Source organism: Vigna unguiculata, chromosome 9, assembly GCF_037176805.1.
Source record: "Vigna unguiculata cultivar grain cowpea cultivar isolate G323 ecotype 2 chromosome 9, ASM3717680v1, whole genome shotgun sequence".
Classification (NCBI taxonomy): Eukaryota; Viridiplantae; Streptophyta; class Magnoliopsida; order Fabales; family Fabaceae; genus Vigna; species Vigna unguiculata.
In genome coordinates this window covers 6,564,083-6,578,405 of record NC_140800.1, presented here as the reverse complement: position 1 = coordinate 6,578,405, position 14,323 = coordinate 6,564,083, and the positions used below count along the sequence as shown (strand labels likewise).

Genomic DNA, 14,323 nt, shown 5'->3' with positions numbered 1-14,323 from the left:
AACCATATATATATATATATATACACTTTCTATTTTTTATTTATTTTAATTATTTTGTTTGTTATGAAACTCATTCGCATCTCCAATATATTTTTTATCTTATCATAACCTTTATGTAATTATGTTAAAATGATGTATGTCAATTAAAAAAATTGTATTTCTAACATTTGAATATTTCTATTATTTTAAAATATTTTTATTTATTGTATATTTTTCTTTCACATGAGAATGTTTAATACTCTCAATTCAAGTGTTTAATAGCATAAACCTTTCATTTACTAGATAATATAAAAAAAAATTACTTATTATTATTAATTTTTGTTTCATTTGAAGAACTTTTTTGTTTCACTAAAACAATTTTTCTTATTTCTCAACTATTGAGTATATATGTTGATATTTGAAATTTTTTCTTAGATCTCTAAGATGTTTTTCATCTTATCATACCCTTAATTATACATTTGTTTTTCTTTATGTGATTCCTTTCAATAGTCTCCAAATTGTTTATAAGACACACATTTGTTAATTTTTAATATTTTTATTTTTTGTTTATTTTCATCATGTAGAATATTATTTCGATATATTTTATCTAATTATTTTTTATTTTCTAACTCATTACAATCATACTTTAATTTTTTCACTATAACTGTATAAATAATTTTTATTTACTACAATATAAAAATTTAATGTAATTGCTATGAATATTTTTTTTATCACCATCTAACATATACTTGAGTTCGAAAGATACAAGATCTATGTTAAAATTTTATAACATTTATTATTTATTCTTTGCGTCATTTTGATCAAGTGATGTATTATAACTTTTATTAGTGTATAAAAAAGAGATTCATTATAATTTAAAAAATTGAAGTAAACAAACATTTAAAATATATTTTAATTTGAATTTTTTTTTCCTTTTATATTTTTTTTTAAAATATTTTTAAATTTTATCAACTAGGTTTCATTAATGTTTGCAAATTTAATAAATGTTTTGGTTCTTATGAAATTTTATTTGGTATTCTAATATAAAATATAAAGAATTATAATTTATTTCAAAGTATTTGATATCGAAGAAACAATCATCCTCCTAATATTGAACTAGCGAACACACAGGCGTTGTCGCACCTATGTGTTCGCATTTTTTTATTTTCAAGAAATTTAAGTTAAGATCAATAACAAATATATAATTAATTTTTAAAATAGTTGTTAAATGTAAAATTAAAAAAAAAGAGATATGTACAAAAAAAGTTTTTAAAATAATGGTTTAAGACAAAAAAGGTTTTTAGAATAACGATTAAAAGTAAATTATTTATAAAATAATTAATTTTTAAAATAATTAAGGGTAAAACTGGTATTATGAAATGTGAACACAAAAGAGAGAATCCTCTTTATATATTGTTATAGATATTTGATAATATTATGTTTCCTTTAAGGTAATTTTTTATTATTTTATAAAAATTAATATTAAAGTAGTAAGAAAACGGATATGAGTATGAGTACGAGATTATACCTGTTACCGATGGGGATGGGGATGGAACAAAAGTTTGATACCTGTTGAATTTGGGTATGGGGATGGGGATGATTTTTTTTTACGGGGATAGATATGGGATAGCGAAATCCGTCCCCGCCCCGCCCCGTTGCCATCCCTATTAACTATCATATTAATAATGAAAAATATGATATTTTAAAGTGTCATTTTGTAATAATTTTTTTAAGACATCTAATTTTTTTATTTCCCTTTTATCTTTTGGTATAATTACTGATTTGGTACCCCAATTTTTTGGTTAAGTTCAATTTGGTCCCCATATTTTTGGTTTGTTCAATTTAGTACCCCACTGGAATCACGCCCAGTGCTTCAAATACATAATGCTATCAAACTGCCCAAGGCTGAGCAGTGGCGAACTGGGGTTGAGCACCACAAGGCTGAGCGGTGAAAAGTGGGGTTGAGCGTCATTTAGTTCGCAAAATATGGTGCTGAGTGCTGCTGAGACAAGGCTGAGTGGTGGCGTCGCTGACATGTCAAAAAATGGGTTTTTAATCTTGTTTCTCATGAGGGTTTGGTCCATTCCTCATTTTACACAATAGAGAAACACTTTTGGGTGCTTGGGGAGCCTCTTGGAGGTTACTAGGGGTGTTGGTAAGCTCTCCCACTTCTCCTTGGGTCTTCTCCTCCATTCATGGTGGTGTTTTCCCCTTTCGGGGTTGGATAGGAATATGGGTTACGAAATGGAGGTGTTGATGCGAAGAGGAGGCGCAATTGGAGCACGAAGCAGCTGCTAAGAACCTTAGGAGAGGGCTTGCATCTTCTCTTTGGTTCCATCTCTTCCTTATCTCTCTAATTTGTAAAACCTAAGTTCTCCACCATGGAGAGCTAAGCCTATTTTGTTGAGATTAGATGTAATGAACTAAATTCTTGTGCATTTTGTGATGTTAATCAATATGATTTTCCATTTCTATGTTAGCATTTGATTTCCATGCTTAATGCTTGCTTTGGTTTGGCCACCCATGCATAATTTGTGGTTCTTGAGGTGTTGGAAAATGTCTTTTGAACCTAGAACTGAAATTGAATGCCTAATGGAGCTTGTATCTAGGGATAGAACATGATTCATTAGTAATCTTAAGACTCTTGAACTTAATGCATGATTTCACTTATTGAGGATTCAAGGAAATGAAACTTGATGAGTTATCATAGACTCAAAGTCGCTAGGAATAGGATTTGAGCATTTTTGTAAGTTGATTTTGGCATGAAATTGGATTTGAGATGTTTGTGAATGCATGAGAATAAAGTGAATGAAATCTAGTATTGACAATTGTATATAATCTATGTTAAATTTATGTTGCACACCAACTATTTGATAAAATACTAAAAATAGTTTTTTTGTGTTTTTGTGAGCTTTATTGTCTATTTGAGTTGTGAATTGTGAGAGTTGTCATGTGTTGCACAAGTCCCTGTGGAGAGAACGATATTTATTACTTGCTACGTGTGATTGGTGCACTTGCCGTTTTTCACCTAACAACTAACTCGACTGAATTTTGGTTGGGACTAACTTCGTCGAACTTGGCAAAATTTTGGTCAAATTTAATCAAGGTTGATTGAGTTAAATCTACCGATTTCAACTGAAATTTGACAAGGAATGATTCGGCCAAAATTCAGCCAAAGTTGACTCTACAAAATTCAGTCTAATTTTAGTTGGGGCCAACTCGGTCGAATTCGATCGAATTTTGTCGATGCTGACTCAATTGACTTTGCCCAAAATTTGGTCGAGGTTGACTCAGTAACTTGGCTAAAACCGACCAAATTTCGACCAAGGTCGAAATTTGGCCTAATTTGAACCTAATTTCGTTCGTGGCTGCCTCGGGCGAAATTTGGTCAAGGCCAACTCAACCGAATTTTTGTTGCGGTGTACTTGGTTGAATTTCAGCCGAGGTGTACTCGCCCTAATTTGGCCGAATTTCAGACTAGGTTCGTCTCGACTTTTATTTTGGGTTCACTTATATCAATCATTGGCTCGAGCAAATCTGTCTCTACCTTTGGCTCAATTAGATTTGTCTCGACATTCGACTCGATCGGTCTGTCTCAACCTTCGGCCAAGGTTTGCTCGTCTCGACCTTCAGCCTAGGTCAATCGGTCTCGAATTTCAACCTTAGCTAGTCTGTCCCGACCTTCAGCTCGAGTTGAATCTTCTTGACCTTCGGTCCAAGAGAGTTTATCTCAAATTTTCCATCTTAACCTTCGCCCTTGGTTGGTCTGTCTTGGCCTTTGTCCTAAGATGACTAAAATCGATATATGATTTAGGCTGAAGGTATTATTTTAAGAATTAATTAAAATTTTGTAGTAGGGTCAAATCCACCTTAGCGTTGACCCTAACCTACTTGAGATGGGCTTTGGGAGGTGAGGGCCCCTAAAAGAGGGCCTTTTCAAAGGGGCCATGGGTCAAATTAACTGCTTTAGTTTACTCTCAATATTCTTTGTATTTGTGTAGTCATAACATCAAGTAGTAGCCTTTGAGCTCTATCAAGTTGAGAACTATCACCACTACCATCACTTGTTCTCGTCATACTTCAAATTAAATTGTCTAGAAAAATATTGAACATCACGTATCTTCTCACATGTTTACACTCGATGGATTCACTCGTGTTTTCACTAGATTTTTCTATAATGAAACACTTTTGTCCTTTTTCACTCGTTCTGCACTTAAGATTATTATAAGAATAAAATAATTTATAATTAATAATTTCTTCTAAAAGTGGCACAAACATGGTTTAAAACTAAAATATAGAACCAACATAAAAAGAACAATTTCACTACCAACAAACAAATAAGATAAACATGGCACAAACAAGAAGAAAAAACCTATTACAAAAAACACCTCACACTTAGCACAACAAAAACACAATTCATAACCAAAAGAAACAAAACTAGAACAAGAAAACTTAGCAAAACTAAATTTTGCTAGCCAAATTGGTGTTGAGAACAAGTTCTTGATACCATGTGATGAGGATTCTTCTTAACTACAATGACTTTTAGACTTACCGAAGAAGTTAATCTCATGTTACAAAGTTCAAAATTGGATGACTTTTAGACAATGTGAAAATTTACGATTTAGCATGTAATTTAAACCTTTAAATAATTGAAACAAGCTTTCTAAAACTCGATTTATAATTTAAGGAAATTTGACGAACAAATTCAAAATTTTGCATAAATGCTATTATGAGTAATAAATCTAAATTTGAAGAATTAGAAAATAGTGATTTTGATGTGTAGAACTACAATTAAATAAAATAAAAGAAAAATATGAAGATAGGTGTTTAGAAGATGTGCACAAGAACTAAGAAATTCTTGATAAGATGAAATGATCAGAACAAAAAAATTTCTCTATAATAATACAAATTTTGGAACTCAGTGATTTAGACGCATTATTCAATATCCTAACCTTAAATGGATCAATCTTTATCTAATTTAGTTCGAAACTCAAAACATTTATATTTAAAAAATTAAATTAAGAACCGGAAATTAAAAAAGAAAGAAAATCACATGAATTCACAACTGAATAAATAAAAAAAAGTCAAATTGTATCATCATCGGAGGAACCATGAATTAGCCTTGGATCTAAATTAAAAAATTATTCTGATTTTTTTTTCATAAAAAACTCATTTAAAAAAGTTTACAAATGAAATTGTATCAATATTATTCACAGAAGTAGCTGTTCATTTTGAGAATTCCGTCTCACACGAATCTTACCAAAATTTTAAAATCGTTTTCAAAAATCTTAAGAGAATGGCTTCTAAGAATAAACAATCTTCTCTTTTTTTACGTAGTAAGACAAAAATGTTGCAGTGCTCAATGTTTGAAAAATGATTTATGAACACAAAAAAGTTCCATTAACACTTGACATATATTTAGAGAGAGAGAAAAGAATATAGGTTTATAGATTATATGATATGATAGGTTTTTTTTTCTGGTAAATCACATCTCCATAATTACGAGACAAATTTTTTGAAAATTACGAATTTAGGCAAAACGTGTTGGGAGAAGACGTTTTCTCATGAAGAAATCGTGAGAGAATGTACATTTCTGGGTCAAAGGAAAGAAATCGTGTAGGAATGAGACGTTTTCGGCTGAAATCGTTAAGGAGATACACGTTTTGTATGTTATAATCGATTATTTTATGATGTAATCGATTACTGAATGAGTTGCAGGATTTCTGGAACAATGTAATTAATTACATATTATTGTAATCGATTATCTAATATTTCTGGGTTAATGTAATCAATTACACAAGTATCGTTATTTATTTAAAAAGAAGTTGATTTAATTGTTGGGTGGTATGGTTAATGCACAGGTTGAAACGCATCCAGGAGGGACGCGGTGGAATCCGACGCAAGAACAGATTGGTATATTGGAGATGCTGTACAAAGGTGGGACGAGAACTCCAAATGCCCAACAGATAGAGCAGATCACTGTTCAGTTAGGAAAGTAAGATCGAAGGGAAGAATGTGTTCTATTGGTTTTAGAATCACAAAGCACGCGAGAGATAAAAGCAGAAGCGTAACAGCCTTGCCTTTTCTCATACTCCTCGAACTCCACAATTCATACTGTTGTTACTTTAGAGGCAACAAAGGTATGTGTTGTATGCACTAACCTAGTAATGATACGAGATTTTGTTTTCAAAAATGGAATTAATTTAATGAATTATATTGCAGGGGAGTAGTAGATAGAGAGGAGGAGGAAGGTAGTCCCTACAAAAAGAAGTGTAGGAGATGGGTATTTAATTGTTTGGAAGCATGTCGTCATGTACGAAGAGGAGGAACATAGAACTTTGGAACTTTTCTCATTGCACCCGTAAGGAAGTTGAAGGGGTTTGAGAAATTGACCATTAAATCAAATTTTTTTTTAATTAAGATTGTAATCGATTACAATCCCACGTAATCGATTACATTAATTCAGAAATCCTGTGACTCATTTAGTAATCGATTACATCACAATATACAAAACGTGTCCCCCTAAACGATTTCAGCTGAAAACGTCTAATCCCCACATGATTTCTCTCCTTTGACCCAAAAACATACATCCCTCACGATTTCTTCATGAGGAAACGTCTCTCCATCACGTTTTGCCTAAATTCGTAATTTTTTAAAAATTTTGCCTAATCTCATAATTATGGAGAGTAATTTATCTATTACAGAAAAAAAACCGATATGATAAGAAAAGAGAAAAAGAAAAAGAATTAAAATGTAATAAGTAAAAATATGTATCATTGCTCCTTTTTATTACTCGTCTTTTTCAACTCTGCATTTCTTTTTCTTCCCTTTCAATTTGTTTTTCTTTCTCCTTCTAAAATAAACAATATATCCAATATAGTTATGGATCAACGTTACCTTAGAAAGACTTTATAAAAATAACTATTCATATGAAATAACTTTTAATCTTTGTCATTATTATCTTGTTATCAGATAGTTCAATTGGTTGTTTATCGGTAAGAGATTGTGAAAACAACATTTTTCAAATTATTATCTAATTGTAAGCAATTTAACAGCATTTTTGCAAAAACTTTACTTTACTCCACCTGACACATGCTATTGATCTAACCATAATTTCTTTAATATCAGGGAAATAGTTAACCGAAATAAATGAATTTTAGATATATAGAAACTAAAGGATAAAATTTGTGTAACTATCCTCACTTTAGTTCATAAAAGACTGAACTTGATCATTTATTTACATGTGCTGAATTATCTGTTCAGAGCCAATCACCACCGTTCAAATTCTCAATTCACGACGTCGCTCTTCCTCCCTCTGCAAATTCCGACCACCGTGACCTCCATGCATGCATGGCTTCTCTCCTTCCTTCAGTCCCCAACCCTCCCCTCCACCTTCCCCATTCCAAACCCCAAAACCTCACAAACCTCACGCCCAAACAATTCTCTCACAACCACTTCTCTTTGCTCTGCAAAGATGGCCGAATCCGCGAAGCCGTAGATTCCCTCTCCGAAATGCAATGGCGGAACCTCCAGGCGGGCCCCGACGTTTACGGAACGCTCCTTCAGGGCTGCGTCTACGAGAGAGCCCTACCCCTCGGCATTCAAATCCACGCCCACCTCATAAAAAAAGGTCCTTCCTTCTACCAGAACGAGTTCGTCGAATCCAAGCTAATCATTCTCTACGCCAAATGCGGCGCCTCCGACGTGGCAACGCGCCTCTTCCGCGATGCCCAAAGCCAGAACGTCTTCTCCTGGGCGGCCATTATCGGGTTGCACACGCGAACGGGCCGTTGCGAAGAAGCGCTTTTGGGTTACATAGAAATGCAAAACCAAGGGTTCTTACCCGACAACTTCGTTGTGCCCAATGTTTTGAAGGCTTGCGGGTTTCTTCGGTGGGTCGGATTTGGTAAAGGGGTTCACGCGTTCGTCGTGAAGACACCGGGGTTAAGTGAATGTGTTTATGTTGCGACTAGTCTTGTGGACATGTATGGGAAGTGTGGGGCTTTGGAGGATGCGGAGAGGGTGTTTGATGGAATGGCTGAGAGAAACGACGTTGCTTGGAACTCCATGATTGTGACCTACGCGCAAAACGGAATGAATGAGGAGGCGATAGGGATGTTTCGGGAGATGAGGTTGCAAGGAGTGGAAGTAACTCCCGTTGCTTTGTCGGGTTTTTTTACGGCATGTGCGAATTTGGAGGCCGTTGGAGAAGGACGACAAGGGCATGGCCTTGCTGTTGTGAGAGGGTTGGAGTTGGATAACGTTTTGGGGAGTTCAATTATGAACTTCTATTTCAAGGTTGGTTTGGTTGAGGAAGGTGAAGTGGTTTTTGGAGAAATGGTGATGAGAGATATGGTGGCGTGGAATTTGGTTGTCTCGGGTTATGTGCAGTATGGGATGGTTGGGAAGGCGCTTGAGATGTGTGTTATGATGAGGGAACAGAATTTGAGGTTTGACTGTGTTACATTGTCTTCTTTGTTGGCTGTTGCTGCTGATACAAGAGATGTAGGATTGGGCATGAAGGCACACGGATATTGTGTTAAGAATGATTTTGAGTATGATGTGGTTGTCTCAAGTGGAATCATTGATATGTACGCGAAGTGTGGGAAGATGGATTGTGCAAGAAGAGTTTTCAGCTCTACCAGAAAGAAGGACATTGTGTTGTGGAATACGATGTTGGCTGCTTGTGCTGAGCAGGGTCTGAGTGGGGAGGCCCTGAAATTGTTCTTTCAAATGCAGCTGGAGAGTGTGCCTCCAAATGTGGTTTCTTGGAATTCTGTGATTTTTGGTTTCTTTAAGAATGGTCAGGTTGCTGAAGCTAGAAATGTGTTTGCGGAAATGTGCTCCTCTGGTGTTACGCCTAATTTGATCACGTGGACGACGGTGATGTCTGGTTTGGCCCAGAATGGTCTTGGTTGTGATGCTATGATGGTTCTCAGGGAGATGCAGGATGTGGGAATCAGACCTAATAACATGAGCATAACTTCTGCGCTCTCAGCCTGCACCAGTATGGCATTGTTGAAATATGGAAGGGCAATTCATGGGTACATTATGAGGCATTATATGTTTCAGTCTCTTGATATCGCGACTACTATGATAGATATGTATGCTAAATGTGGAGCATTGAATGATGCCAAGTACGTGTTCAGTATGTGTTCAACAAAGGAGTTGTCTGTGTACAATGCAATGATATCTGCATATGCATCTCATGGTCAAGCTAGAGAAGCTCTTGCGCTTTTTAAAAAGTTGGGAAGAAAAAGAATCGTGCCAGATCACATAACCTTTACCAGTGTGTTGTCTGCATGCAGCCACGGGGGGTTGGTGAAGGAGGGCATCGAGATTTTCAAGTATATGGTCTCTGATCTCAAGATGTCACCGAGTCAGGAACATTATGGTTGTTTGATCAAACTTTTTGCCAACGATGGCCAGTTAGATGAAGCTCTTAAGACTATTTTGACAATGCCAAGCCATCCTGATGCACATATATTAGGATCTCTGCTTGCGGCGTGTGGACAAAATCATGATATAGAACTAGCAGATTATATAGCAAAATGGTTGTTGAAATTGGACCCGCATAATTCAGGGAATTATGTGGCTCTTTCAAATGTATATGCAACTGTCGGAAAATGGGATGAAGTGTCAAATATAAGGAGATTCATGAAAGAAAAGGGTCTACGAAAGATTCCTGGGTGTAGCTGGATTCAAGTTGGCCAAGAACTACACTATTTTATTGCTGGCGATAGATCACACCCTAAAACAGAAGAGATATATGTTACATTGGATTTGTTGGGATTCGAAATTCATTAAGCAAAATAATCCCCTTATGTACAATACTGAGCCAGCATCATCGTGACTAATAATTTAGCAAAATCACATTCAGGAAAGAAACTAATATCTTCAGCAAAATCATTGTAACAAGAATTAAAATAATTTAAAACTAATTACAATATTTTATTGTTCGAAAATGTGTGTTTCCTATTTTACTTTTGTTCTTGTACAAAGAGTCAAGCGATCTCAATGAGTCTCCTTCTTTGACTTATACTCCTCATGACTTTTCTTTAAAGTGTTTCCCTGACAATACTACTAGAGGGTGGGTACCTGCAGGCACTTCGACGTTCAAGTTAGGAATATTTCGATAAAATATATAAGGGATGATTGAATTTAGAAAAGCATACTATTACGAAACAAACCCAAGCCCAAAAGAAAAAGAGAGAAGAGGAAAAGATTACTAAAGTGTATGAAAGGAGAAAGTGGAAACCTATTAGCTGGGGTCCACTAGCACATATTAGGGCGGTGAGGGTGCTAACGGTATTAGTTGATCTGGCAAGAAGAGAGAGAAAATAGAATCTTGTAGATCTTTTTGTTGGTGTGGGAGATGAAAGGAATATAGGGAGGAGACGAATGGGTAGAGAGAGGAGGAAGGGCTTTTAGAAGATTTTGGGTTGAGGTTGCAGTGTGCTCTCTCTCTCTTTCTCGAGAGTCATTGTTATGTTTATCTTTCTTTACAAACTAATAAAACAATAATTTTTATATCCCTACTGTCCTTTTCTTCTTAATTCTCTATTACTCCCACGGTGTAGTATCAATTGGTATCACAACACACAGTTTTGGGGTGCATGGTTCTTACACAGAACACTATGGAAAAACGCATCAAAGGAATTGAACTCCAAATTTTAGAGTTAAAGAATCTGATACTAGCCAGAAGCCCTTCTTGTAGGGGACATTCCCACAAGCGACACTCACACAGAAGAAGGGGTATGAAGGCGACCAAAGACGATGAGGTGGAGAACATAGATGGCGATAGTGATACGACCAACTTGAGTAGTAGGGAATCTTCACGGGATTTCGGGGGATGAAAACTGCGAATCCCCATTTTCAGAGGAGAAGATGCTTATGGATGGATAATCATAGTGGAGCGGTATTTCAAGTTAAACATGCTCGAAGAAGAAGACAAGTTGGACGAGGTGGTGATAGCGTTAGAGGATCAAGCCTTCAGTTGGTACCAATGGTGGGAGGAGCAAAACTCAGAGATAAACTGGGAAGCTTTCAAAGGTGCTCTGGTGCGACGATTTCAACCTAGGGTAATCCAAAACCCATTTGGACCATTATTGTGCATCAAACAAACGACACTAGTGATGAAGTATCAGAAAAATTCGAAAGAGAATCAGCTCCTTTAAAAAAAGAAGAAAGGATAATGTTAAAGGGAATTTTCCTAAACGGGTTGAAGGAGAAAATCCAAGTCGAGCTTAAACTATATGATTCAAAGTCTCTAGATGAACTAATGGATCGTGTGTTACTAATAGAAGAGAGACTAACACAAAAAGGCTTTTAACGTCTGATATATTTGGCCTTTAACGTTTGTCCAAACTCCGACGTCGTATTGGGTGATTTCAAAATTAACGTCTGAAATATACATCGACGTCAGTTAACGTCGGGGGATTGAACAACAGACGTTAGTTAACGTCGGAGGATTGGACAATAGACGTCCATTTTCACGCTGAAAGAAGGAAAAAATTTGCTTTGTTTGAACACGTGAAACGACTATGAAGTAACCACAATCAACCAAACCCAAAACAGAGATGGCATGGCCACTGAATGGGGCAAATCAGCCAGTCTTAAATGCACCAGAGATTTCGAAACACAGCACCTAAAACTGAATCTCTTCACAGAAATAAACAACAAAGATGCCAAAGTGAGAAATTAACGGCAAAGTGAAAAAAAATGAAACCCTAAAAGAAAACCATTACTAATTGGAAGCTAAGGGTTGACAGGAGAAGATCCGAAGATTCAACGTTTGAGAAAAGTGTTTTTAGGGTGGTCGTGGAGAAGCTAGTCGTCTTTTGTTGATGTTGTTGAAGGTCGTCAGAGGAGTTGCACAACCTCGCTGCTACTGTTGCCATGTGAATCCTAGCCTAAATGAACGGTAAAAATGTTAAAAAAATGTAAACCAAAGGTGCCAATCAAGTTTCATTTGAGTTAAACGAATTAAAAATCACCTTTTGCGGTGGTGGAAAACTCGTTGTCGTCGTTGGGTCACTGTAGAAGGAGGAAAGGGCAAAGAAATAGGAACTAGAAAAGGATTTTGTGTTTTTTAAAACTGCAAATTGAATTTGATGTCAGACCATGTGTGCACAAACATTACTCAATGTCTATTGCTAGGAGCACCGACGTTATTAAACGTTTGTTGCTAGTCAACTGATGTTACTCAACGTCGGAGGTGGAGGGTTACAAAAATGTCATCAGTCATTTTTAACGTTGGGATTTTCTTGAATAGACATGGAATAGGTGACAGTATAAGCCATTTTTGCACTATTGAGAAGAACCAAGCGTTTCTACGAGTGGGGTTGTTGAGTCTAGAAAAAAAAATGCAGGAACGACTGTTGGTGAAACCAAATAGAGGGTTTACTAGGTGGGAACAAGGAGGAGGGAAAGAAGGGAACTCTAGTAGAGGATTGGAGATCGAAGGAGGGGATAAGAAAATCAACGGAGGGGGGGTTATCCCAAGCTGAGCTCAGAGAAAGGAGTCGTAAAGGGTTATGTTTTAAATGTGGTGAATTGTGGGGTTGCAAACATGTTTGCAAGATGAAACACTTATAACTCGTGCTGACGAAAAGGACGGAAGGTGCGGATTCGGAGGACAATGGAGAGGAGGAAATGAAATCGGAGATGCTTTCAATGAAAGTCTTACAAATCTCCTTGCAGAGGAGGTGGGTCTGACTTTTAACCATTCATTCAAGGTGAAAAGGACAATTAATGATGTTGAAGTGGTTGTACTGGTAGATTGCGAAGCTACAACAAATTTTATATCCCGAAAATTGACTCGATTGCTTAATTTGAAGGTCCAAAATACTACAGAGTTTGAAGTGGAAGTGGGCACAAGGGAAAAGTTGAAGAACAGGGGAATTTGCCACAACTGTGATTGGAGGTGAAAGGTATTATTATACAACAACGTTTCCTCCTCATGGACTTAGGAGGATTAGATATATTGTTGGGACTGGAGTGGTTGGCGGGTTTGGGAGAAGTGAGAGCTAACTTTAAAAATCTAGAGTTAGCATGGGGCCACGGGGGAGAGAAAAAGAAACTAAGGGGTGATCCCTCTTTGTGCAAATCACAAACATCATAGAAGGCCTTACTGAAGGCTCTCAATGATGAATGAGAGGGGTTCATACTTTCGTATCAAATCTTGGAAGCCATACACTAGGAAGAAGAGGGTGTCTGTGATAAGGAGATGATGGTCATACTAGAAGAATTTGTTGAATTATTCTAGGAACCACAGGATTACCTCCCCCAAGAATCATGCAATCACAAGGCAAGATCAACGGTTTTGAACATCAGGCCCTACAAATATCCTTATTATAAAAAAAATGAAATTCAGAGATTTGTGAAGGAGATGTTGATTGTTGGTATTATAAGACCCAACAACAATCTGTTTAGTAGCCCCGTAATTTTAGTCAAGAAGAAGGATGGAGGTTGAAAATTCTACATAGATTACATGGCTCTTAACAAGCTGACCATGCCAGATCAATTCCCTCTTCCCGTTATAGATGAGCTATTGGATGAGTTAGGAGGAACTCGGGTATTCACTAAATTGGATTTGAAATCTAGTTACAACTAGATTAGAATGAAAGAGGAAAATGTCAACAAAATTGCTTTAAGGACACATGAGGGACATTATGAATTTTTTGTGATGCCATTTGGGCTTACCAATGCACCATCCACCTTCCAAGATCTCATGAACCAGGTTCTTCATCCTTATTTGAGGAAGTTTGCTTTAGTATTTTTTGATGACATTTTGGTGTTCAGTAAGAATTGGAATAACCATGTTGACCATGTCAAATCTGTCTTGGAAACCTTAAGGCATCATGGATTAGTTATGAACAAAAAAAATGTTCATTTGGTCGACCCCAAATAGAGTATTTGGGGACATCATATCCAGACAGGGGGTAGTGGCTAACCCTAGTAAAATACAAGCAATGTTAGAATGGCCTACACCAAAGATGTTAAAGGATTGAGAGGGTTCCTGGGTTTAACCAGATACTATATAAAACTTGTGGAGGGATATGGGAAAATTGCTTGGTCTTTAACGCAACAATTAAAGAAAGATCAATTCCAATGGAATGCAGCAGCCAAAGAAGCCTTTGAGAAGTTAAAAGTGGCCATGACAAGAGTTCTAGTTTTGGCTGCACCTGACTTTAACAAACATTTTGTGGATGAAACTAATGCATCAAGCCAGGGACTAGGCACTGTGTTAATGTAAAAAGGGCACCCCGTGGCTTATATGAGTCAAACTTTGTCAGAGAAAACTTAACAAATCTGTTTATGAGAAAGAGTTAATGGCTGTGGT

At 36.4% G+C, this 14,323-nt stretch overlaps 1 protein-coding gene and 1 pseudogene across 1 annotated transcript; both read left to right on the top strand.

Moving 5' to 3' along the window:
* Positions 1–5,825: 5,825 nt before the first annotated feature.
* LOC146883482 (WUSCHEL-related homeobox 4-like) lies at positions 5,826–6,371 on the top strand (annotated as a pseudogene).
* A 797-nt stretch (positions 6,372–7,168) lies between these two features.
* Positions 7,169–9,955, top strand: CRR21 (Tetratricopeptide repeat (TPR)-like superfamily protein). Its single transcript, XM_028046511.2, has one exon. It carries the CDS (start codon positions 7,330–7,332, stop codon positions 9,784–9,786), a length of 2,457 nt encoding a protein of 818 aa, XP_027902312.1. The 5' UTR covers positions 7,169–7,329; the 3' UTR covers positions 9,787–9,955.
* Positions 9,956–14,323: the final 4,368 nt, after the last annotated feature.